The sequence below is a fragment of the Carassius gibelio genome, chromosome A7 (assembly GCF_023724105.1).
Source record: "Carassius gibelio isolate Cgi1373 ecotype wild population from Czech Republic chromosome A7, carGib1.2-hapl.c, whole genome shotgun sequence".
Taxonomy (NCBI): Eukaryota; Metazoa; Chordata; class Actinopteri; order Cypriniformes; family Cyprinidae; genus Carassius; species Carassius gibelio.
In genome coordinates, this window is record NC_068377.1 from 7,453,206 (window position 1) to 7,480,714 (window position 27,509).

Genomic DNA, 27,509 nt, shown 5'->3' on the forward strand with positions numbered 1-27,509 from the left:
AAATATATCTAATACATTTTGTGTGTGTGTGTGTTTTCATAAAAATACAATTATTAAGCACTTCAAGCTGCATCAATTATATGAATGTCCCTGCATTACAAACAAAACACAACAAGTGGCATTTTTTTTATTAAGATGAATCGCACAAGCATATATTTAACAAATAGTTTTTTGGGTTTAAGCTATTATTATATATGTATATATCCTCGTTAAAACTACAAAAAAAGGAATTGGGAACTTGTATATATGTATATAAATAATGTGATGAACTACACCTGTTTTAACTGTTATAGGAACTTGAAGGAAACTGGCTTCATTCACTAAAAATGTCCTTGGGATCAGTTTAGCTGAAAAGTAATAGCAAATACAGTATGGCTCAGATAAATGCTGGTGTATGACTATGTATGCAGCCTGATACTCAACAAAATACATATTTGCAAACCTTTTTAGATTTTGTCTAAATGCTTTAAATACTCTTCCATTTAAAAAAAAAAAAGTATGTTTCTGATTATTATTTCCTATGTCGCATTTTACAGAGTTAAAGGTATTTTGTACCACAGATCTTAAAGTCAACTAAGCTAATGTTAACCTGAAGACCATTCTTTGTAGTTTCCTTTATGCAAATTTATATATTTAGAGTTGCACATTTATTCAGTTCACTTATCTATTTGTACAGAAATAAGTTTTGGATACTTTTTGACTTTTCTTAGTATTAGTTCTAAGAAAGTCAATTTTTTGCTGCTCCCACTTTGCTTGATATTTTGTTATCTAGTGCAGTGACATTCATAGATTTAAGGGTGGCTTCAGTGTCCAAGTACATTTTGGTGCCTCTCTTTTAGCATGTTTTAAGAGATACGGAGCAAACAGAAAGACAGACTGAAAGAGAGAGAGTGTATGAGTGAGATAAGAGAGGAAGAGACTACTGGTAGTATATTGTCCCAAATTTGAGAGGTTACGGTTAACACTATATATTAAATTTTTTTAAATATCCTCAGGCATAGAATTGCATCCTTTTATATTAACCTAACCACCCTTGTTAATTTAGTCCGCTTTACACTGATGCCAACAATTAGCATCGTAGTCTATAAAAACTTGTCACAAAAGATGAAACCTAGATTTTCCCACACTGACTGAAGACATCTGAAACCAAGCCACAACTTAAGAGATAATAATGGCTAGCAAAATCAGATACATAGGAGGAGATAGAGAGAGAGAGAGAATAACTTCTCTATAATAACTCCAGGTAGGTTAGGTAACTATTGAATAACGTACTTGGTTCATAACATAACCTCGGTTCCCTTAGATACAGAACAAGTACTGCGTCGTAAGCCGTTAGGCTGAGTCTCAATGGGGAAAAGTCATTTTTCTCAGATTTCTGAATCACGAATCACATTTCTTTTTCAAACGCGCAGTGAAACTGCACGACCATTGGTTTGTGGAGTTTGATAGAAACTAACCAATGGCAGTGCGTGCCTATGGTGATCGAGCCCGTCTGAACCCCAGACCAATCAGGGATGTAATTACACTAGTCATCTTGTTGACCTCCTACAGTTCAGGCACCAAGGGGCCTGAGAACGTGTAGGGGACAAAGCTAACCCCAGGGACCCAGACACAGGCTGGACAACAAGCAAAAACCGACCATGATGGTGGACTTATGCTGAGAGGACCTGTATTTTGTAGAGCAGGAATTTCCAGGTTGTAGAACCTGACAAATGTGGAAGTGAGGGCCAGCCGGCTGCTGCACAGATTTCTGCAATAGACACGCCACTAGACCACACCCATGAGGAGGCCATCCCCCTTGTGAAGTGTGCTTTAACTCCTATCGGACAATGGAGCCCGGAGGATGAGTAAGCAAGATCTCTCACATCTATCTGGATAGCCTTGGCTTCGCGACCGAATGACCTTTGGTGTGGCCTCCGAAACACACAAAGAGCTGTTCCAACTGTCAAAAAGAGGCATAACAGTCAATGTAGACTCTTAAAGCCCTGACAGGGCAGAGAGTAAGTTCAACTCCTGATCATCCTGAGAAGGAAGTGCGGAGAAAACAACAATCTGGTCTCTGTACGGAGTGAAGAGAACCTTCAGGACATACCCATGCCTTGGCTTCAGGATGACCTTGGAGTCGCCAAGCCCGAACTCAAGACAGGAGAAACTCACAGAGAGTGCCTGTAGGTCTGAAAGTCCTACTCGCTTAACCGATGCTAGCGCCAGAGAACATAAGTCGGCAGTCTGAAGCGGTTTGAAGGGCGGCTCTTTGAGGCCACTAAGAACCATGGATGGGTCCCATGTGGAGATCGTGAATGGGTGAGGAGGGTTCAGCCTTCTGGACCCCTTCAGAAAATGAACAATCAGGTTGTTTTTACCCACAGACAGCCCGGCTAAAGGAGCATGACAGGGTGCGATAACCACAACATAGACTTTAAGGGTAGATTGAGTATGGCCCCTATTCAGTAAGTCTTGGAGGAAGGACAATATCTGGGATATGTCCCAAGTGAACAGATCTTCACCCCTGGGTGTACAACAGGTGGTGAAAACCAACCATTTAAGGCTATAGAGGTGCCTTGTACATGGAGCTCCAGCCTGTAATATGATATTAATGATGTTCTCTGAGAGGTCCACCAACTCCCGTTGAGAGGCCATACATGGAGAGCCCACAGCTCTAATCTGGGGTGCCATATCGTTCCGTTCACTTGAGAGAAGAGGTCCCATCTCAAGGGGATCGGCCATAGCTCTGCTAGCAACAGCTGCGACAGGTCCGAGAGCCATGATTGGCTCCTCCAAAGAGGGGCTAACAGGAGGACATTGTGGGCATCCTCACTGATTTGTCTGACTTAGGGGTTCACAACGATCAGGGGGAAAGCATAGAGGAGGAGACTGGGCCAGTCGTGGGCCAGCGCATCCCTGACTTTTGAAAAATAGATTGGGAAATGAGAATTGTCTTCGGAGGCGAAGAGGTCGACTTCTGCCCTCCCAAAGATATCCCAAATCCTTTGAACATTTTAGGTATGGAGCCTCCACTCTTCCGAGGGGAGGTTGCCCGGGACAACATGTCCACCCCAGTATTCAGAACAGCCTGCACATGTGCTGCCCTTTAGCGAGAGCAGGTGGTGCTGGGCCCACTCTAGGATGCTTTTCACTAGAGTGAATAGTGGTTTTGAGGAGAGCCCGCCTTGGTGATTTATGAAGGACACCACTGTCATGTTGTCCGACTGGACTAGAAAATGGTTCCCTGTCAGGAATGGTAACAAAGTGTAGGGAGCTTGAATACAGCCAGCATTTCCAGGTGGTTGATATGGAGCTTACTTTCTGTACTCGTCCAGATGCCAAAGGTCACATGGCCTTCGCACAGGTCCACCCAGCCTATCTTGGAAGCATACGTGAAGATGACTTTCCACCTGCCAACTATCCCCACAGCTGGCCCCTGCTCGTACCAGCTGGGCTTCGTCCATGGGGTCTGGACTGCACTGCACACCTGGCTCATCTTGATCATGTGGCGACCATGCCACCAGGCATGGGGTGGGACTTGAGGTTTTGGCCAAAACTGTAGTGGCCACATGTAGAGCAGGCCCAGCTGCAGAGCTGGCGATGCTGAGCTCATTTAGACTTAGCATCTTTTGAAACCTCTTGAGCGGCAGAGCCGTTCCAGGTGTAAAGGTTTCCGCAAGTTGCCAAATGGCCAGAGCGCGCTTTGGCTAGACTACAGCCCTCATATGGGTCGAGTCTATATTTGTCCCCAGGAATGTGATACATTGGTTGTGGGACAACGAGCTCTTGGAAAAATTGTTCCTGAGCCCCAATCACTTTAGATGGTTGAGGAGGAGGGATATGTGAGCCACCAGCTCCGCCTCTGACTGGGCCAAAGCGAGCCAGTCATCGAGATAATTCTGTAAGCACACTCTCCTCTGTCTCAAAGGGGGGAGAACCGCATCTAAGCACTTTATAAAAGTTCGGGGGGCCAGGGACAGCCCGAACCAAAGGATCATGTATTGATATGCCACTCCTTCAAAATCGAATCTCAAGAAGCGCCTGTGATGGGGCGCTACCTAGATGTGAAAGTAAGCATCTTTCAAATCCAGGGAAAAGAACCAGTCCCCTGGGCGTATTTGCGTGAGGATCTGCTTCAAAGTGATCATGAGCACTTCATCAGGGCCCTGTTCAGATGCCTCAAATTGAGGATGGGTCTGAGACCGCCATCCTTTTTGGGGACGAGAAAGTACTGGCTTTAGAAGCCTGACTCGCTCTGCTCTGGGGGGACCACTTCTATGGCCCTTTTTACGCCAGCATAAATTTTGCCTTTGAACGAAGGACATGCACATCCTCGCCTGTCACAGAGGATAGGACCATGCTGTCCAGACTTCGCCTCCCCCTCTTCCTGACCAGGGCATCAGGCTGACTTCCGTGTAGGCTGACATTTGTGCAGCGGTGAAGTGCTCAGCGAACCCATCCCCATCGGGGCTGAAGAGACCAGCGGGAGAGACAGGCGAGTCAAGGACGACTGTTTTATCCGCATCCTTGATCTCTGTCAGATTCAGCCAGAGGTGGCGTTCCACAACTACCAAGCTGACCATCGAAACGCCCAATAGCCTGGGCAGTGGCCTTAATATCGTGCAGGGCCAGGTCTGTAGCACTGCACAACTCATTAAATGTGGCCGGTTGTGCCCCACCTCGTCCATGGTGCGGAGGAGCTTGGCCTGGTACACTTGAAGCTCCGCCATGGAGTGCAGTGTTGAAGCAGCCTGGCCGGCTGAGGCAAGTCAAGAGCCAAAGTCATCTGGCATGGTTTGGAAAGAAGGGTCACCTAAGACTTCCATCCAATGGCAGCAGGCTGGCACAGGTGTGCGGCCACAGCTTCGTCCACTGGAGGGATCTTCTCATAGCCCTTCTGCCCCCCTTCTGGAAGGAAAGTTATCCATGAGCACAGAGACCAGACTCATATCCACACAATTTGGACAAGTAATTCGTTTTTTTTTTTTTTTTTGCAGTTTCATTAATTTTTCTGTGTTTCATAAATGTTTAAAATGTAAAATGGTTAAACCTAATAAAATTCGCTTTGGAGTAAAAAGTGTGACAACTAGCACAGTTATCCGATAATAGCCCGTATCACCGACACCAATATGCATGCATTAGGGCTGTGAATCTTTGGGAAGGCAGCGATTCAATTCACGATTCATAGGTTTTCGATACGATTCAAGAACGATTTTTGCAAATTTAGAACAATTCAAATTTTAATTAAATTTTACGAATTAAATTTGATTTGATTATAACGATTCGATTCTGCATTCTTTAAGTGCATTAACAGGATTATTTAAATGTTCCCCTAAATTCTTTAAATGTTTAGTCAGGGGGCAAAAAAAAAACACTTGTCCATTGTTAGATGCTAGTTTAATGATGCTATGACATGACATTGCATATGTAAAAATGTATGTAAGCCAAGATAAAAAAAAAAAAAGAGCTTCAAGTGTATTATCTATAGGCTAACATTTTGTCACACCAGCGGCATAGCCATCATTACAGAAGTGACAGAAATGTCAAATACAATAATTTTATGTATGTAGCTTATGTATTATCATAATTATTATAATTTTTAATTGTATTTATTTAAATAGAATTTATTTTTATTTTTTTTATTTTGCAAAGGAATTCTCTTCTTTTTTTATTACTTTTAATTAGCTGTAAGAAATTAAATACACTGCTGGACAATAATCAATCTTTTATCTTTTTTTTTTTTTTTTTCTAATGGCAATTTTATGATTGTTTTATATACTAGGCTACATTTAATTAGCAATTATTTTCATTTTCTGCAAAGAATAAGGTAGAATATATACTTTATTGCTTCTGTACTGTAATGGATGTCAATTAGCACTATCATTCATAATTTTTTTTTTTCTTAGCGTTTCATCAGTTCATTCTGCTTTTTATTTAGTTATGCTGCAGATAAAGCCTGACACGTCTATGAGAGTGAGATCACTTCTTTTTCAGTGTGAACTTCTTTATCTAATTTTCACAAAATAAAATGCTATAGTAGCTATTTAACTTTTCCTCTCCTTCAGTAATGATGATTCTGAGAGAAAACTCGCCAGATGTCTGTTTGCTAAAGCTACCAACACTACTTTCATGCATCTGATTATCAGATAAACCTTGCGCACTTATTTCAAGGTCGTCATTAATGCTGAGATTATTTTAACAGTTTGCTTCTTACATTCGGTTCATAAGCATTGTTTAAACACATTTATCATTCAATGGAACTGTGCATATGATTTAGACACTTCCATTTCTGCTCCATCCATGCAATACAGATGTGTAAAAAGTACTCAAAGATTTTACTCAAGTGAAAGTACTGTATCTGGTCAAAATCATACTTGAGTAAAAGTGAACAAGTACAACTTTAAATTGTACTCCAGAATTAAAGTAGAAGTAATTCTTTTTCTGACAGACAATAGGCTACAGAAGAATGGTTAAAGGGAGAGAATGGAAAAAAATGCAATGGCACAGGTCAAACATGTATATTTAGTTCAACAACAATTAAAATGAAATGCAATGGAACACCAAAAAAAAAATAATAATAAACTCCATCATTTCCAGCCTTTATTAATGTGTGTGTGTGTGTGTGTGGTAATTTAATGTGTACTATATATTTTGAAAGCATTGAATCGGTACAGAAATCGCGATTCATTCGATTCTTAGCGTTTTGAATGGATTATACTGTCCAAGATCGGCGATTCACGATTCAAAAATCATGTTTCAAGATCGATGCATATGAATCGTCAGGGTTTGTAATCGATGCATCGAGAAAACGAGTGAATCGTGCACCCCTAGCATGCATCCCTGTATCACAATATTTTAACAGGCTGTAAATCCTATGAGTTCAAAGCATCATTTATCAAAATGAGATAATCCCGCGTTCAACTGGTGTTGCTTCATGAACTGCCCAAATAAAGCGCATCTGACGTGAGGAAAAGCTCGTGTGTCTTGTTGTGATGTATGTGTGTGTGGTTGGTGAATGAGATAAAAATGCACTGGCACGAATCCAGTCCTCTGCTCGAGACTTCATGTAAATACTCCACAAACGATCGCGCAGGGACGTCACACACACACACACGCACACACACACACCGCCTACACGACACACAACTTCCACTAGCCTATATCCACCTGGAAACTAGATCCAACGAACCTTTGCGCAAATGAAGGGTGAAGATGATGTAAATACTGCGAGGAAAGATGAGGAGGCTGATGGCTCGGGTGAGTTTCTCTTTTTTTTTTCTGTATCCAGAATCCTGATTGCGCGTTTATTTTTGTAACCATGAATACTAAAGATCGACAAATAATGGATCGCTCCGTAGACAAAAAGAATCCATCACTTAGAAAACGTATTTATTTTGAACACGTTTATAATGTCCAGATTGTTACATCCAGGTATGTTATAAATAATGCAGTTAAGCAATAACCTGTTTACTGGTGCTATTATTAATAAAATAATACTAATAGTAAAGTAAGATGTGATGAATGGATAAAGAGGCTTGTGTTATTAGGCGAGCAACAGTTTTCTGTGGGTTTAGTGCAGTCACGTATTGCCCTTAGGCGCGTGCGCGCACACACACATACACACTGAGCACATGAGGAAAATCCATCACAACATCATCTTCACCTGAGGAGAGAGATGTTGGTCTGAGGGGACGGGGTTATGTCAGCCTAAACTATCAGAGGGGATTTTCCCATTTGGGATGTATGGAGGCATTGCTTTCCAAAAAGAAATGGTTTAAGGGAGAATGTTACTACATCATCTACAAGGATTTTTATAGTAGAATGTGGGAATCATGTATAAAAACCTGTAATATTTTCCATATTTGCAGCAGTGTGAGAAGTAAGTTTCATGATTTATTGGCTTTGAAATACCATGAGACAATCAAATGTAACTAATTAATGACTGCCACAAGGGTGTTTGCCATCCTGAATAATGCTTTCTTTTGTCTGACATCATTATGGTGAATGTAATCAAGCTTCATTAACTAGTATCAACAAGCAGATGAGTATATATTATATACCTCTATAAAGAAACGGGTAATGTTTTGACTGAAATTTACCAGCAGAAAGCATGTCGTACATTAGTTGTAGCCTTGGCTCCTTTTCTGATCGCCGCTGGTTTTGTATGGTTTCTGGGTGGAACATTGCTGTTCAGTTTAGTTTATTAGCTTGTCTACACTGATCTAGGTGATGGATCAGATGGACTAGCAGTTGAGATTGATTCGGCAGACTTTGACCAAGCTGGTTAAATATGGTAAACCACCTTGGACCAGTTATAAACCAGCATTCATGTTCCAAAAATCAGCTTGATCATCCTATGATGAAGACAAAGATTTTCCAACATGAACAGAAATCTAATGCAACAAAATCTATTTTCAAACTAAATTTTTCAATTTAAGAAAATTGCTCTAAAATTCTTTACTTATTGCAGCAAATTTTATATAACAATATAACATGAATGTATCTGGGATCATGTAAACTAATTATTTTCACATATAATATGCTATTTTATTATTAAAGGATGTTTGTATTAATCCCTATGGTTTCCATGTCTGTCAAAATTATATATATATATAATTTTTTTTTCTTGGGTTATTTATTTGTTGTTTATCGTGTAATTTATACTGAGTACAAAAAAAAAAAAAAAAAAAAAGGCTGGCTGACATTATTGCAGTGACAGCCCCCCTGGAGCAGTCCGAGGTTAAGCACACACACACACACACACACACACACATTTGTATCCTATAGTGACCTACATATGTATTCTAGGGAGAAAAATTTAGGCATGTGTTCTATAGGACATAGTTTCTGCTTTATTTGAGATAATTTGAAATTCACTAATCACTATACAGTACCATTGTCATATTACCACACCATAAAAAGTAATAATAATTTATTTATTAGGCTTTAGTCAAGGTGATGAATTTCTAATGCGTGTCTTGAGTGAATTGCATTTTCTCTCAGCTGCTCTGTAATTAGGTTGAGAGGCATTATTTTTATCAATATATTGACCCCTTGCTGCCCTCTCTGTTTTTACTCCAGAGCTGTGATCTATAAAAAGCAACATAAGTTGTTATGGTATTAAATATAGTATGTTAGAAAATCTGAGCCCTTAGTGAAAATCAAATGTAAACATTTGTAAAAATAAATAAATAAATTGTCAAACAAAGAATTAATCAAGATTTTGCACAAATTCTTGTTCACTAATAATAAAAACACAAATTTAGAATACTGACTGTGACCACTTCTGTTTTAAAATATATTTGTATTAAATATTTTTTGCTTTAATTACACTTTCGTTTATTTATTAAATGTGAACTGTTGGGCTGTCTGTTGCTCTTGATGATTTATTTTAAATTTCCATTCAAACTTGATTTTTCTCTTTTAAAAACTTTATACCAGCTAGTTACGTGAAATTCTATTGAGATTAATTTAGCATTGCACTTAAGGTTCCTATTGCAAAGCCATAATATTTGCATTTATAAATTTTGTGTTTGCTCTTCAACAGGTGAGAAACTCTTGGGTTTCTACAGCACAGAGGAGCAGCCATCAGGCCCAGGAGGACAAGACGGCATGTGGAGAAATGAGAAGTATGAAACCCTCCCATTGGATGTGAAGGGGACTGATGAAGACAATTCTAAAGGCACTAAAGATTTGCTATACCCCCAGGCTGCTGTAAGTCACAACAACAGAGAAAACATACCTCTACACTCATTTTGTTTATTTCATTTCAGGGATAAAGACATATTACCGGTTCCTCAACTGTTTTCCTGTCTTTCTAGTACTGCACAATTTGCAAGGCAAACTATGGACAAATATGTGGACATTTGAATGCTTCAGTTTACACTTTTGTTAGGAACAGCTGATTATATTATATTAAAGCTAGCTAGAGGTTAAATTACATAAATAGACACATTTGCATTGTAATTCTACTTTGTGCAAGGGAAATAATCTTGTAAACTAATATTATTGAGGATAATTTATAAAACAAGCAAATATATTTTCATGAAAAGCTAAAGCTTACCAAAAATTTCTTGACTAGAACACATTGCCTTCTTTTTCGTACTCCAGATGGTTCAATAAACTTTAAGATCTGCCGAGTGTGCGTACTCTTTATGTGTGCAAAACTACTTTGCATACTAAGGAATATTTGAAAGGCTTTGCTAATCTGCAGGACAGGTTGATCACTTTGAAATATCCTCTGAAATGACTTAATACAAATTTATTCAACTATGTGTTTGGCGTTCGTAGATTTGGTAGTTTTTGAGTGGTGTTACACATCCTTATATAAGGGTAACCGCACATTCAGGATTAAAATGAAAAATCGTCCAAAAAAAAAAACTCTTGTCAAGCAGTAAACTTAATTTTGCATTTGAGTCAGATTTTGATATCTTCCTCCGCTCTTTTTTTTTTTTTTTTTTACATTTTCTTTTCTTTTGTAAACCGTGCAAAAGTCTTTGAAGGGATAGTTCACCCAAAAATGAAAATGATGTCATTAATAACTCACCCTCATGTCGTTCCAAACCCGTGAGAGCTTTTATCTTCGGGACACAGTTTAAGATATTTTAGATTTAGTCCGAGTGAGCTTTCTGTCCCTCCATTGAAGCTGTGTGTACGGTCTACTGTCCAGGTCCAGAAAGGTAAGAAAAACATCATCAAAGTAGTCCATGTGACATCAGAGGGTCCATTGGAATTTTTTGAAGCATCGAAAATACATTTTGGTCCAAAAATAGCAAAAACTATGACTTTATTCAGCATTGTCTTCTCTTCCGTGTCTGTTGAGAGAGAGAGTTCAAAACACTGCAGTTTAGTGATATCCGGTTCGCAAATGAATCATTCGATGTAACCCGGATCTCCTTGAACCAGTCTCTCTCTCTCAACAGACACGGAAGAGAAGACAATGCTGAATAAAGTCGTAATTTTTGCTATTTTTGGACCAAAATGTATTTTCGATGCTTCAACAAATTCTATCTGACCCTCTGATGTCATATGGACTTCTTTTGATGATGTTTTTCTTACCTTTCTGGACATGGACAGTAGACCATACACACAGCTTCAATGGAGAGACCAAACGCTCTCGGACTAAATCTACAATATCTTAAACTGTATCTGAAGATAAACAGGGGTCTTACGGGTTTGGAACGACATGAGGGTGAGTCATTAATGACATAATTTTCATTTTTGTGTGAACTATCCCTTTGATATCACTTTTATCTTTGCGGATTAAAATGAAATAATTTCTTTAAAAGATTCTAACCCCAAAATTGATCAGCAGTGTAAATGCACGAATAGGTTTCAACATGGATAAGATCTTTTCCCCCATAGAAATTAGCTGTAATTTGTTAACTAGGATTTATTTGGTGGGTAGTAGCTCTCTTACCCAATGTTGTGTCCCTGTTTAAACTAACATCACCCCAAACTCACAGCACTCAAACCAACAGAGCAACATTGAAAGCACTGTGTTTACTGGAAAATCAGCCTAAATACATAAATACACCTTTAAAGGGCCAGAAATCTGCCACACCCTTTATAAAATGTAAGAAGTTTGTGAAGTTTGCTGGAAGTCATACTCTGATTAAACAGGCAGGCTTATGTCTGATTTTGTAATGGATGTAAAGATTACTTAATAATACTAGTGTATTTATTTTTGGTTCATAAGGTTTGAGGTTGAAGGTCAGAGATAGCATCATGATTTTGTTATTGTAAAGTCATTTTTAGATTTAGTCCATATACTTTTTTTTATAATCTCTTCATCTATTTTAAATAGAATGTCAAAAGATATTTACTTTAAATCATATAATAATCTACTAATGCAAATTAGTCTCTTAAAGAAAAAAAAAACATACAAATGCATAAATTATAATACTATAATTTTATTTTTTATTTTTTTTCTCAGCTTCGGAAAGCTCAGCAGGGAAATGAGAGACCAAAGGACCCAAAGCTGTGGCCGTACTTTCAGGATGGCTTAAGGCGGATAGATTATGTCCTCACCTACCATGTCCAGAAGCCCCAGAGCACTCGCAAACAGTCAGCCAAGTCCTTCTTGTGCTGCAAATTCAGACATGAACAGAGCAGCCCACCTGCACATGAGGACCCCGAACTCGCAGCCCAGAAACAGAGGCTGGATTACCATGAGGACGACCAGCGCCTCCGCAGGGAGGAGTTTGAAGAGAACCTGCGTGAGATGGGCCTTGAGATGGAGAGAGAAGAAGGGGTGAGTCCCATTGTGTTTTACATTTATATAAAATAAATACGATTTATTTTTGAGATTATGCTCTATTTATAGGTGAATTTCACAAGCAAATTTGTGACATTAACAATATGAACTCCTTCAGTTTGTTAAATGTCAGATGTTCCTGCTTCCACTGAAGCTTAAAATGCTCTTTGGCTTATTCTCACATCATACAATATGATCATGAGGTTTGACACCAACTTGTGAAGTGCTGCTGTCATTAAAGCAAATGGTTGAACTTCATGTTCAGTTTACAAATCAACTATTTTCACAGTTTTTTTTTTTTTATCATTTTCTAACTGTTTTTAAATTTTAAAGTAAATGTTTTAATCCATTTTAAAAGTTTTAAAATTAATTGTTTTAATTTTGTTATTATTTTTCTTCATGATTATTTTACTTTCTTTTATGTAAAGCACTTTGCATTACCATTGTGTACGAAATGTGCTATATAAATAAACTTGCCTTGCCTAAAATTAAAATAAATAAGGAAGGACGGATGGATGGAAAATTGTAATTTAATTTAACGTTTTTTTTCTCTCTTTTTTTTTTTTTGCAATGCCTCCGGGCATTTATTTGTCCTACGTACTTCAATGGGGAAATCCTAAATTTAAAAGCTGCTTACCGCACTCACATTTAAATGACGTAATTGGACATCAAATCTGACATTAGCTATGCCATAAATGTTGTCTCTTATGTTTAAATGGCATTAAAAAAAGCTTTTATTAATAGGCTGGACCAGCCAATGGACATGTGATGTCTTATGCACATGTCCAACCTAAACCCATGTCCTTTAATTATTTTACTTAGAGGATGGGAATTATTCCACAATACTGCAATTAATTTTTTTCAACTATATCTTTATCATTATCTACCTTGGTGTGAACCTTGGTCTGAAGCCTTTTTTTGGACTCATGGGTATATTTTGGGAGAAACTTGGAGAAATTAGTTGATTTCACACATTTAATCCGGTAAATTATCATTAAAATTGCTAATTTTAAAATACGTTAAATTTGCATTCATTCATTTAGCATATGATTTTTTCCAAAACGACTTAAATATTTTACTTATGCTTTCAAATAAACCTCCCATTGTATAAAATGCGTATTGCTTGCTCGGTTGCACTTTATTTTACAGTACGTGTACGTACTTGTACTTATAATGTACTTACAGTGTATTTATCTTAGAAAGTTCTGGTAATACAAGGTAACTACATGGGGTAGGGTTAGGTTTAGGGGTAGGTTCAGAGTTAGTACATAGTTATTACATAGTTGTTGTAATTACTATAATAAGTACATAGGATGTACATGAGGAACAGGACTGTAAAATAAAGTGCTACCGCTTGCTCAGTGATGAATTGTTTATGTACCTCTATTGTAAGTCTCTCTGGATAAAAGTGCCAGGTAAATGCATAAATGTAGCAGTAACTTTTCAAATCCTAACCTGTTTTGTCTCAGAATGGCTTGTTCTCATACATGAACTCTAACAGTAATTTAAATTTGCCAGTATTTTTCCAGAGAATACTATTTGTGAAAGTGCAGACTGTGATTTGCCTTTTTGTAAGTTTCAGTCCCCAAAGCTATAATCTCAGCTGGAATTGAGCCACTGTGAATGATATTGTCCACCCACTGAAATATGCACATCATCTCTAGCAAAGAAACTGATAAATTGCCTTGTGAGCAGCTCTTTGACAATATTCACTGTAATGGACTCTTGAGACTGCTGTCCTCATGAATATGAAATCCAATGACCAGTCACTTCAAATAGTATGTTTGAAGCGGATCCATTCCTTTAATCTTAAACATTGTGTATTATGCCCCGTTCATTTTCTTAACCTCTCTAGCTTTTGAAATTAATTCAGGTTTAAGTGATTCATTTACACAGCAGCATAATCATTCCCTGTTGTTGACCCAGCTTAGAAACACTTCAGTGGTGTGGAGAAATACACTACATTTTTGATGCTTTTGGGGAAGTCGTGGCCTAATGGTTAGAGAGTCGGACTCCCAATCAAAAGGTTGTGAGTTCGAGTCCCGGGCCAGCAGGAATTATGGGTGGGGGGAGTGCATGTACAGTTCTCTCTCCACCTTCAATACCACGACTTAGGTGCCCTTGAGCAAGGCATCGAACCCCCAACTTCTCCCCGGGTGCCGCAGCATAAATGGCTGCCCACTGCTCCGGGTGTGTGTTCACAGTGTGTGTGTTCACTGCTCTGTGTGTGTGCACTTTGGATGGGTTAAATGCAGAGCAAAAATTCTGAGTATGGGTCACCATACTTTGCTGAATGTCACGTCACTTTCACTTTCACTTTTATCAAAAGTGACTTACAGTGCATTCAGGCTATAAATGTATTTATTTATTATTATTCTTATCTTATCGTATGTGTGTTCCCTGGGAATTGAACCCATGACCTTTTGTGCTGCAAAAGTGATATACTGAAGAAATAGAGTTTTGACCCTTAGGATGCATGAAATTATTTCTTTAAATTGTTCCCCAGTCCCACCAGCGCTATAATTGTTGATTGTAAGAATTAATTAAGTTGATTGTTGGCAATCATGTAACAAGTTTACACTTACTTTACTGTGCAATGCTACTAATTTGCAGTTTTATTGTGATTAGTGGTTTGTATTTCAACTTAATTTAAACCAATGCCATTTGCTTTGATGTTTGCAGATTACAGGAATTTCACTTTCTTCACTGTGTTGGATTTTCTCATTGACAGCTGAGCAAGAGTTTGATGAAGAGGTCTTAGTGGACGAATCAATGACAAAGTGAAGTGTTTATCGTGCAGAGGATAATAAAGTATTAGTCTAAAAGACTAAGATTAGCAGCTCTGTGAGAAAGTACAGAGAATTGTTTGCTGAATACAAATAATTTGGCTTAGTTCATGTCACACAGGTTTTTATGTCATGACATTTTTTTTTTAGCTTCTTCTTTATTAGTTGAATTATATGAAATTAATATTATCGCTGAATCCTTAAAGAATCGTGTTATTCCATCTCAGACCCAACTTTGTTCCAAACACAATATTTTTTCTTTGTAGAAAATGGATGACTGTGTTTTTCCCAGAACTCTTGAGCTTGACAAGGCCAATATGAATGTAAAAATACTGAAATATTAATATACTGATACGACTGATAGAAAGACTTGCTCTGTTTGAACCATGTTGTCAAAAACAGTGATGTCACTCCCCCTAAACTTGATGTCAAAAAAAGATCAAACCGTTGGGTTTCGAGAGGGAAATATGAAATAGAAATGTTCTGAAATCTGTTTTCATCTAAAAGTTATTTATTTATATACACTAAAGTATCACTAAGAAGTAAGTCGCGGGAACACATTCACAACAAAATGATGCCATGTCAAGATGTCCTTGTTAATTTAATTGGGGTTGAATTGTAAATAGTTGTACTGTATATTATGTAGTACCTGTTTATGTCATACTTGGCTGAAAGCAGTGGCTGGGATTGAACAGACTGGGTCAGACCTTGTGTGTGGGATGTGAGTTATAACAAGAGTGGGTCAATTGAAGCAAATCTTACATAACCCCCTTTTCAGCTTCAGAAAACCAAGAGAGAAGTCCTTCTCTACATGCCTGGGATTTTTTATACATTTCTGTGAATTTATTTTGTCTCAAAAGTCCTCCGTGAAGAAGGAAACCTAGTTTGTTAAACCCTTGAAAAGAGATCTTGTCCATTTCTTGAATAGTTTATGAATGGTTTGCATGTTTATCTTTCAGAATACCCTGAATGAACGATATTGATCAATAATAAGCATCACTATTAATATCACGCAGTCGGTGATTTGAAGATACCTTGAACCCAGGAAATTAACATTATTAATTGTATAACTCTCACACCATTCGACAAGCACACAGGAATGATATGTACTGTAAAATTGTAAATCTTGGTGAAAAGAGGTGCTACTACTTTCTTGTAAATATATTCTCTACAATACAATAAAACAGGAAAATCATTACATGAATTTAGATGGACTTGGGATGGACCGACCTCTGTGTAGGTGCCAGAATTCCATGAAGACATGGAGGTGGGATTTAAAAAAAAACTTTGGCCAGTAAGCAACTACGCCAGTTTTGTCAGTGCAAACACTACCCTTTTTTTTTTTTACGCCAGTGTTATGTGCTTTAACACTATCTGCAATATGACCCTGATTCCCTCACAGTGATTTTAATGCTAGGAACACAGCAGCTTGCTGTTCGTATGCTGAGGCCATGTCTCTTTATCTTTGCTTTTCAGAATAAAATACCAGGTGTGGGATTCTTGAAGATCCATGCGCCTTGGGAGGTTCTTTGTCGAGAGGCAGAGTTTATGAAGTTAAAAATGCCTACATTTAAGGTATTTGTTCTTGTGTCTTATCACGTGATAAATAGAATCTGTGTGTTCTACACGAGCATGATGTACTCTGCTGTGCTCTCGTGTCTTTTTCAGAAATATAAAGTCAGTCAGGGAAGCAGCATTGTGGAGAAGGTCAACATGTTTATGCAGAAAGTCACTGCAACCTTGCAACCTAAAGTTGGGGAAAACCGGACGGAAAATGAGAAACACCTCTCATACCCATTCTCACGAGAAAAGCAGCATCTGTAAGTCTATAGTTATTCTTCACCACACTAAGCTCATGTTTAAGATGACTGTTAGACAGTTTTCCCAGGTACATACTACGTTGAGTACAATGAATGAAAATGATCACAAATAATTTTACCAAATGTTGTTTTTAAAGAGCCAGTAAGATGAAAATTCTAAGCTTCTTATCACTGTTTATAAGTCCTGTACAATAGGTTTAAATCCATCCAAGGTTAAAAAACATTGTCATTTTGTCAAAATATAATTTTAAAATTACCTCAATTCTCAGAGATCCCCAAACGGTTCGCGCGAAGCTGTTCAAAAAATTCAGTTTCCTTAAACCCCACCTTTCGGTAGCATACCGTGTTCTGATTGGTCAACTAACATAGTCAGTTTTGATTGGTTGTTCCGCACACAACTTCACGGTAAATAATGCATTAGCATCTTTTTGGGGTGAATTATGTCTTATTCCTCTCATCGCGATGCAAACAGTAAAATAAAAAACTTGAACGGTCTCGCTGCTTCTTCTTCTGTGTGGGTGTATTCCAGCCGCGTGCTTCAGTTTGAATCTGAATAGTGCGTTCAGCGCGGGGGCGTGGTCACCTTACATACAATGAAGGGAGACGTGAAAAACGGACATCGCGTTGTTTTCATATGGATTACTTTATCACAGAATATCTGTTAGCAGCACTTGTTACACTTCATTTAAATGACGTGTTTGTAAATGAAGATCAGCGCAGACAAAGGCTGCAGACAGCACACATACTGATAAGACTTTCGGGAGAAAACAAACACATAACTTCATGATCATACTTTGCATTGTGATTCGGAGATGCTCGTTGTTCTAAATAAAGTTAGTAATGAACCCTCTTTTATGGCCAAACGCTTTGAAAATCCTGCTGTACTCACCGAGATTAGAAAAGCAGTCATCAGTGAAATGTTGTGAACACAGCAAGGATTTGTTGTACTGCTCAGTTATTGTGGTAAAAATGGATTTTAGCCATTGGTTCTTCTGATCTTCATTCTTTGACAGTGAAAATAAAACAAACTTGCCTTTACAATTAAAAACACACTGTCTCCTCGACATGATGCTATCACACCAAACAGAGCGTCTTTGTGGGGCGGGCAGGTCAGAGTTCAGTTTCTCTCAAGACGGTAGACGGAGATTATTATGCAAAGTGTTCTAGTGATGTACATAGGGATGGGCAAAAGATTTGAAATCTATAACGACTCGTTTCAGCGATTCAGAGTCGACTCCTTACTTCAGAAGCCAATAACTTTATAAATCGTGTACTTTTTGGTTTAATTACTTTGCACATTGTTTACACTAATGGACAGCTACATCATACACTGTAATACAGGTAATTTTAGATTTCCCATCTGTGTGGCTCTTTAATGTAGAAAGCAATACGTGATTGTTATAAATGTTCAAATTTATGGTCAAGTTAAAGTAGTGAAAAATGAAGGATGCAGGTTCACTAGTAATCCTCTGAAAGGCAGTGTACTGTAAATGCGTCTATTGTTTTTACAGCTCCATGGTATGTTATTGCCTGTAGAATTGAACAGGGAGGCACAAAACCGTCAATGAAATGACCCTTCGTTTCTTTTCACAGCTTTGATTTATCAGACAGAAATTCCTTCTTCGACAGCAAAACCAGGAGCTCAATAGTAAGTACCAGTCCCTTTGGAAAAGCGTTTTGCTTGCCTGATTTTCCCAGCTGGGTTTATTTATTTATTTTTGCTATTTTAAGTCTCTTAAAAGGTATCCTGTAGTATTTAGAACTTCTGTTGACTACTATTTATTGTTGACTATTTATTGCATTTTAGTTACATTTTGAGTCTAGTATCACCAATAAGGAATAGTGTGTATATATAATAATCTTTATTTATAATCATCTTTAAAAACCTATTTCTAATCATCAACAGGTGTATGAGATTTTAAAGCGAACAAAATGCACACGGGCTAAATATAACATGGGTAAGTCTAATTTCTTATTTGTGCTTCACAAACTAATGCAATTCAACCTGAATCCCATACAACAATGTTGAATTGTTGAAATGTTGAATTGAATGTTATCAAAAGGAATGGTAACACTTTATTTCAAAGTGTCTTTGTCAGTTGGTACATGTAGTTAATAAAGTTCAGACCGGACCACTTTGGCAAGTTACTTGAGTTTATTGAACATATTATCTTTGGCGGTATGGTTCCTTATGGGGGTTTCTTACTCCCAAATTAATTGAACATACAATTGCTTAAACATTAACCCCCCCAAACATAATGAGAGGTATTACTGCCTGAAGAAGAACCCCCCCCCCCCCCCCCCCCATCCTTGTTCCATTCCAGCAAAAGAGAAAAGACAATGTTATTGAGATATCCTTAATGCAGCCTACTGGCTAGCAGAGGGGTATTCTCCACTCAAAATGAGGGAGAAAATAGCAGGCCCCTCTTTAATTTAAGTAGCGAGGGGTGTTCATCCCCTGCTGAGGATGAACAGCAGGCTGAACTCACTGAGGGATAGAACAGCAGATCCCTACAGTTATAGCTGCAAAGAGTGTTCTTTCCAGAAGGCAAAAATAGCAGCCCCCCTCCCCCCTTTTTTTTGGCAAATGAACGTTTTATACAAAATATCCACTTATTCATCACCAACTTTCTTTATTTAGCTGTAGATCATGCTGTATACCATTACTCTGCCTCAGAATCCAAAATCAGTTCATGAGGTGACTTAAAACAGCTGCCTGCAAGTCATGGGCTGCGTTCAACTTGAAGCACGGCTACGGACGGCGATCAACGAGAGCAGCTGCTTGCAGTGGGGGGCGGAGTTGAAAACAGATATGTCAAGCAGGACACTTCTGCTCCCGTTAGTGACACTCACACTGTGTTTGCATACTTTATCACAGATGAAGTAAATAAAATGCAGTATATGTCAAATACACAGACATTTCAGAAACGTTTTCATGAGCAACAGAACACTTTTTATATACTGCTTAATACAACACCATATTTTCAAGAATAAAGTTCCACATAATCATACTATTTTAATACTAATACAGTGGGGTATATACAGTTTTATCTGTGTTGTAAGATAAACGTGAGTCAATACAACAGTGCAACTACATTATAAAAGCTATATAAAAACACAGATATGTGGCCATTATTTGAACTGCAAATGTTGAATAAACCCAGAAACGCACATGATCGTTGTCATGTGGTGAATCTGGCCAATCGTGAATAGCTGTGTCATCATCAATGCTCCTGCAGTCACTCTGGAGAAGCTGCGGCTGGTCTCGAAACACTCTTGCAGTACTTGATGCCACACGTGACAGTCATGTGGCAATGGCTCCATCTCAAGTCGGACAAAACGCACTTAATGCCTGATACGCAGCGAGCCAGTTGGACCAGTACAAACAATTTGTATGAATGTCCTTACATTTGAATGCCCTTAGATTTTAGTCTCAAGGACGATTAATGTTGATTTTATTTTTTGGTGGTGGAGTGACTCGTCGTATTCATACATCCTTCAATAGGTAATTTTAGTAGCATATAACAAGATGGTTAATCCATCCAGGATTGAAACGTACAGAACCAAGAAACAAACATTTCTGATTTATGACTGATGATTCCACTGCATCTCGCGGAATACACCACAAACTAATTCTTGTTTACATCGTTTCCACTGTTTATGATGACGATATTCGATAGAGTCCAGTCCAGTGAGCACATGATCTGATCACAACTGTAGCGTTCAACGCCATGTGTGATTAATTGTAATGCCAAAAATACCTACCCTAATGCTGGGGAACCCTGTATAAAGATTGTATGCATTGTAAGCCGATCTTAAATTTATACCACATTGTGGCGAGTGGGGCGGGGCCGAGAGGCGTGGGAACTAAGAGTGAGGCCAGGTGTAGTGATTGAAGATGAGCTGCACCTGCGCCCCACCGCCAGTATCGAGTCCCACGTAGCAGATGGAAGGATATAAAACTGGAGCGACTATAGTGAAGGAGGAGAGAGGACCAGGCCTGGGACATTATTTTATGTTTGCTTTTTATTTTGTGCGCACCAGTCGTCCGTGAGGGGCTGGTGCGCTGTTTTGTATTTATTTTGTGTCATTAAAGTTCATTTTGATTGTGCGCCGGTTCCCGCCTCCTTCTTCTCGATGATTACGAACGTCATATCGTTACAAACATTACACTTTCATTCATTTTCAGTTAGCTTGAACAACAGCATATCACTGATTTAAACATAGTGTGTTGGAAATAGTCGGATAAGTTTAATGAAAGCATTCCCAATAGATGAGCTTGAAGGAGCAGCCCGTTAATTTCGACAGCCTTGACAACAGATTAACAATGTTTGTGGGTATATATTTAACTGGCAGTGTTACCGGTGTGGTAATACGATAGCATGCCTAGCGAACATAACTGAGCCAATTAGCTTTGGACAATGAACAATGTCTGAAGCATATTCGCCAACATAGTACTAGGCAATAAAATGAAAGAAACTTTGTTTAGCTATGTCCAGAGATGACTTAAAGGTGAAATGGCCAGTTGTTCGTGGATGCTTTAATTCTTCTTGAATATCTTGCTGCGGGGACGCAGATCTCGTGTAAAGTTGTTGGATCAGTCATATTAATACAACTCTGGCGATGAATCGCAGGCAAAATGTCTATATCAAGTGCTCTCTCATTTCACTTTCAGTCCATCGCTTGACAAACAACATGACAAATTCACTTAATTTCACGACTTGAAATCTGGTGAGATATTCTGTTGGTTTTAATGCTTCCTATGGAGATAGATTCGCATCTGATTAGTTCCTGAGTGAGCGATAGCTTTCGCAAGCAGTTGGAGCCTTGTGAGCCATTTGAGCATACTTACCGAGTAGTAGTGCCATGTATATATGTCCCGTGTCTAATTGGAGAATGGTAGTTATTGGAGCCTTTTGACAGGTGACCGCATCAGCTGGTCGCAGCATACGCCTCCGTGGCCTGACTGAACCAACGCTGAGCTCGATTAATAACATTAAATTACAAACAAACTAACCGTAAACCAAGCCCTAATTCTAGCCCCATAGTAAGTAATTGTAATATTACTCATTACTTAATTGTTTATTTACACTGTAACAAGGACATCTTAAAATAAAGTGTAACTAAGGTATTGCTGTCTTGAAGTTTAAGCACTGAGTCTACAGTAAGTTGTTTAATGTTTGAACCATAACATACCCACCACAACTTTAAATGTGCACAAATAATGACCAAACAACTCACACATAACCCTGCCCCTAATTTCCAGGACAGTGATTGGTTGAATAGATTGGTGATTCATGAGTATACTTTAGGGCTGTCCACACTGTGCTTAACACAGGATTATCTAAAACACCCTTTTAACCCTGGGGAACCTAGGTACATTTCATACTTGTAATTTAATAGCAGGGTTAGCAAGCATTGCTTTCTAGGGCATGGTTTGTTTAGTGTGAAATTATGCAATGATAGAATGTTATGCAGGGTTTGGGGCAACGCATTACAAGTAACGCAGGGTACGTAATCAGATAACTTTTCTCAAGTAACTAGTAAAGTGACGCATTACTTTTTAATTTACAACAAAAAATCTGAGTTACTTTTTAAAGAAAACAGGAACACCCCTGTCCCCATTATTGGGAGAAATCTAAAGTACAGAAGTGACTACATGATGTAGTTCTAGACTAAATATGAATGTGAATTAACTCATCCCACTCGCAAAAAAAAAAAAAAAAAAACATTTAGTATCCCTTAAAAATGAATTAAATCAGTGAAATACAAACTCAGAATATGTCACAAACCTCCAGTAATTAAATATGTTTAAAAACACAAATGTATCTAATCCCATTTTATTAACTAATGTCTTTGCTGCTGACCTTTTGTCACGTTTATGAACTTTCTGTTTCCTTTTTTGGTCTTCCTGTCCTAGTTTTGGTTAATTGATTCTTCCCACCTGTTTCCTGTTCTCTCATTACCTCCTGTGTTTAAATACCTGGTCTGTTGAGTTATCCCTGGTCCGTGATCGTTTGGATGTAATGTTGTATGGTTCCCAGATAATGTTGATGTGTTTGAATGTAGATGTTTGTAACCTACCCTAAATGTGTAAATGCTGAATGTAATCTAGTCCATTGTCTTTATTCTCCTTCATTGTCAGTAAACTCCTCATTTATTCCAGATCCTCCTCTTGCACTGTATTTTACGTTTAGCACTACCTTAATTTGTAACACCTTTGATGATCCACTTCAAACATGCTTATAAGCAAAAATAAACAAAAAATTGTGCTTCATTGGTTTTTTTTTTTATTGCTGAAAAGTGTTGACCCTTCTCCTGTGTTCTACTGTGCAGACGTGAATTTACTTTTCGTTCATGCAGAGGTTTATTCATTACACTTTTTGATGTGAAAGGACTTTTACATTTGCTATAAATAGCAATCAAAAAAACAAGCCCTGCTCATATTTAAAAAGTTACTTGAAAGTAACACAAAAGTAACGTAATGTATTACTTTGCATAAAAAGTAACCAAATTTTTTACTCTTTTTGGGAGATAAGCAATATTGTAATGCATTACTTTTAAAAGTAACTTTCCCCAACACTGTATGCATGTATACTTTCGCAACTGACAGTCTTTGGTAACGGAAGTGGTGACAGAAAATGTGAATGTAAAGAAGAGACTGTTTTATTCTTTACATTACAGTCCTCCAAAAGGTTAATTTAGGAAAAACTTGATTTACCCAAGGTTTAGAAGGGCCAAGTGTTAACTATTTCACATGTAATAAAAAACTTTTGGTCATGTACACAGGAATCAGCAGTCTACTGGGCAGTGGTGTCTACACAGAGGCCTATCCTTTGCATGATGTGAGTGACATAATATTTTATTCTCATTTATGTGTGCAAAAATCCTTTCAATTCTCTCCAACTGATTGTTCTGTTTCTCGTGTAAGTTAATTTAATTATTTTAATTACAGGGCGATATCGATGGCATAAATGCTGAAGCAAATGACAGAAAGGTAAGACATTAAAATGCATACTCGTATCTTGGACTACAGATATTTTAATCTCACAATTATTTTTGAAACAAAACATGTTTTGAACCTCTATCTGCATCAGGGTACATTCGTACTTCATGACTTAGTGCTCAGGTAATTTTTTTTTGGTCTGGCTGTTCACATTATGTTTTGATATGTGAATATCAGATTTGAGTGAACTGAAATGACTATGTATAAATGGCATAAGTTTTGAAATGTTAGATGTACAAAAACAGCTGCCTTTGTACCTACGGTGATAGGAGATAATGAAGGCATAAGTCAGGGGTTACTTTAAGGCCCAAGTGGTGCCAGCAGCAAGGTTTCCAGCCCACAGATGAGAACAATCGATAGGCTATATAAATGGATAAATCCTTCCATTCTGGTCTGTGCCCGTCACTTTACCATCTGTTGAGAAAAGAGTTATCACTGAATAAAAAAATAAACACCCCCCCCCCCCTGAATATTTCTTAAACCCTGTTTCACAGCTTTAACACAATTTTATGGCATACTGTAGGAATGTGGTAATTGATTCTCATATTGACTGCTTAAGATATAATTAAACCCCCTATAAATGGGCTTCAGAAACTTGAAGTAGCTTGTGTAGAGGAGGCCTGGTGAGACTTTGGATGTGCATGCAGTAAGCTCCGAATAATTGTCAGGTCACCAAGGCAACAGGATCATTTCCCACTTCTGCCATCTGTGAGCAGCTCTCCTGCTGGCTTGCTGTTGAGTCGTAGTGGGAAGTGTTGCCTTTCTCAAAATAATGTATAATGGTTATTTTCAAGAACTAAAAAAAAAAAAAAAAAAAGAGTAAATTAGATATTTTTTATTTCTTATTATTTTTATTTTTTTCACAACAAACCTCAAGGGACCGTGGAGAGTTGGAGTTTTGGTCTGTTTAGTGTGTTTCCTACTGTAAGATTTGCATGCAAATACAATATATTATAGTGTTCTTGTAACGCAACAAGCTTAGTAGGTTTTGTTGTGCTGATTTTATACTGTTCTTTTTTACTTTTTATTCATCAAAGAATCCTGAAAAAAGGTTCTCACAGGTAAAAAATAAATATATATATATATATCTCAAGTAGCACAACAGTTTCCGACTTTGATAATAATGTATCATATTAAAATGATTTCTGAAGGATCATGTGACACCTGGAGTATTAATTGATTAAATTTCTACACTTCATCACAGAAATATAATAAATATATTTAAGTATATTAAAATAGAAAAACGATATTTAATTAAATGCAGCCTACATGAGCATAATATTCTTTAAAAACGTCATATTAAACAATGTCTTAAAAGTTCACTTCTCTCACAAATTTGCATATAGCAAGTAAAGATTGAAAGTACACACTTTGTTTATTTTGAGTAATCCATATGAATAAAGCAGCATAATCCAAGTCAATAACCAGTGAGGTTTTTTTCCTCATGCATCAAGCAATTACGATTGAGCTGCTATAAAAATAGCTGTCTGGGGCCCTGTGAAAATGGAAGGTAGCTCCATTTGTTAATCCAACCATTAATGGTTTAACATTTAATCATTTAGCAGACGCTTTTATCCAAAGCGACTTACAAATGAGAACAATAGAAGCAGTCAGGTCAACAAGAGAACAACAACAGTATACAAGTGCCCTGACAAGTCTCAGTTAGTCTAGAATAGAACGCATAGCCACGTTTTTTTTTTTTTATATATAAATGAAAAGACAAGAAAAGAAGGAAAATTGCTAATATTAGTTGGTTAAGAGATTGGGAGGTCATTCCACCAGCTGGGCAGAGTCAAGGAAAAGGTCCAGGAGAGTGATTTTGAACTTCTTTGGGATGGCACCACAAGGCATTGTACACTTGCAGAGCGCAAACTTCTGGAGGGCACATAGGATTTAACCAGTGAGTTTGGGTATGTTGGTGCCGTACCTGTAAGGGATGGCTGAAGATCAAATTTCCATTCTTTTGATATACCAGACCAGTACCTCCACCCCTCCCAGTGGTACGAGGAGTGTGGGAACAAGTGAAATTAGTGGAGAGGGCTGCGGGAGTGGCAGTGTCTTCAGGTTTGATCCAGGTCTCAGTCAGTGCCATGAGGTTGAGACCGGAATGAGTAGCAATAGAAGAAATGAAGTCTGTTTTGTTAACTGGCAGTTCCAGAGACCAACTGGAATAGAGAGCCTAGTAGTAGAGGTCAGAGGGACAGGCCGTAGGTTTGACAGACAGGCCTTCCTGCAAATGTACATAGCGTGCTCTCCGAGTGTTAGTAGTGATAGTAGAGATCTGAAAGCACATAGTGACTACAAGTGTAAGAAATAAGTATTTGGGAGCAAGCTACACAAAAAGTAAAGAAAGGGGAGAAAAGCAATAGTACTCAAGTGTCCTGTCGGTGTCCTTGCTTGGTGGAGTCGTGCAGGTAGAGTCGATGGTCTTTACACTCGTCCGTCTTCACACGAGGGCTGCCGCGACGGCTGTCACGGTGAAACCTACCGCTTTTGTATTTGCCTGATTAACTGTGATTGAAGTCAGCTGGCCACGCTTCACTATTTAGCAGATCGAAACTGGGCAGTCCCGCAATAGGCAAACGCAAAACCAAGCACCACTTTCAGCACGTATTTACCAGGGTAAGACACACAATTTAAACCAAAACTTTCCTAGCAATGACGATCACACAGTAGTCTAATGAGAAAACGAGACAAAACACTTACAAGCTGCTGTCCTTCTCTGTTGCTCGGCTGTTTCTTGATGATTTTTTGTTTTGTATTGTTTTTCTTAAAATTTATATCAAGTTTATGCATTTTTCTATATATGTAACAAATATATTTAATTTTTTACTGTTGTTCATTCAATCAATTTTGCTGGAGGGTGTAAGTGCAGGGTGGTGTATGTCACAGCTCTTGAGAATAAGTTGTTCTCAGTCTGTGTGTTTTTCGGAGATATGATGCTGCAGCTTTATACGCCGCTGGAATGTTTGTACAGACTTGATCCAGAATATTATTGTCCCTGATCATGAAATTAATGCACTTGAAGAAATTATAAAGCACTGCTTTCATTTTACCTTGATTGAAGTCTCCTTATACAATCACAACTCCCTCTGGATGTTCATTTAGCCGGCTATTAATAGTGCTGTGTAACTTCTCCAGTGCTGACCTGACATTAGCCAGTGGTGGTATGTAATCAGAAAGGCATAAAACTCTCTTGGCATGTAGAACAGTCTGCATTTTACTGCCAATTATTCCAAATCTGAGGAGCAGTGTGTTCCAATAACATTCATTGCGGTACACTAACTGTTAAGAACATACGAACATGCACAGTCCACCGCCTTACTCTTACCACAGGCTGCAGTCCTGTCAGCTCGGTACATGAAGCGGCCCTCCAGTTCGATAGTTTCACGGGGGACGTTGTTATTAACCCAAGTCTCCGTGATGATCATCACACAGCTATGCATACCATGCGACATCAGGCAAACCCTCTGTATAATCAATCTGCAGATATACTGATTGTTGCAGGTATGGAGGTGAACCACTTATTTGAGTAATTACTGCATGTTTACTTGGTAATTAATCCATCTATTTCCACAAGTTTGAACTATTCAAGATGATTTGTGTATCTGTTGAAAACGTATGTGAATGGATTTCTTTTTAATCTTAATGGGAAT

General features: G+C 38.2%; 1 protein-coding gene across 4 annotated transcripts in view; it reads left to right on the forward strand.

Moving 5' to 3' along the window:
- Positions 1 to 27,509, forward strand: part of LOC128016540 (anoctamin-1-like) — a 53,174-nt gene that overhangs the window by 2,287 nt on the left and 23,378 nt on the right. For 3 of the 4 annotated variants that reach the window (XM_052601111.1, XM_052601110.1, XM_052601109.1), the window contains 8 exons: positions 9,533 to 9,699; positions 11,921 to 12,238; positions 16,504 to 16,602; positions 16,696 to 16,847; positions 18,441 to 18,495; positions 18,754 to 18,805; positions 23,637 to 23,692; positions 23,803 to 23,844. In XM_052601111.1, coding sequence (XP_052457071.1) covers positions 9,598 to 9,699; positions 11,921 to 12,238; positions 16,504 to 16,602; positions 16,696 to 16,847; positions 18,441 to 18,495; positions 18,754 to 18,805; positions 23,637 to 23,692; positions 23,803 to 23,844 — 876 coding nt within the window. In that variant the 5' untranslated portion in view covers positions 9,533 to 9,597. Of the gene's footprint in view, positions 1 to 6,978; positions 7,243 to 9,532; positions 9,700 to 11,920; positions 12,239 to 16,503; positions 16,603 to 16,695; positions 16,848 to 18,440; positions 18,496 to 18,753; positions 18,806 to 23,636; positions 23,693 to 23,802; positions 23,845 to 27,509 lie in introns of those variants that run through there. The other variant, XM_052601108.1, reaches the window with a different exon arrangement.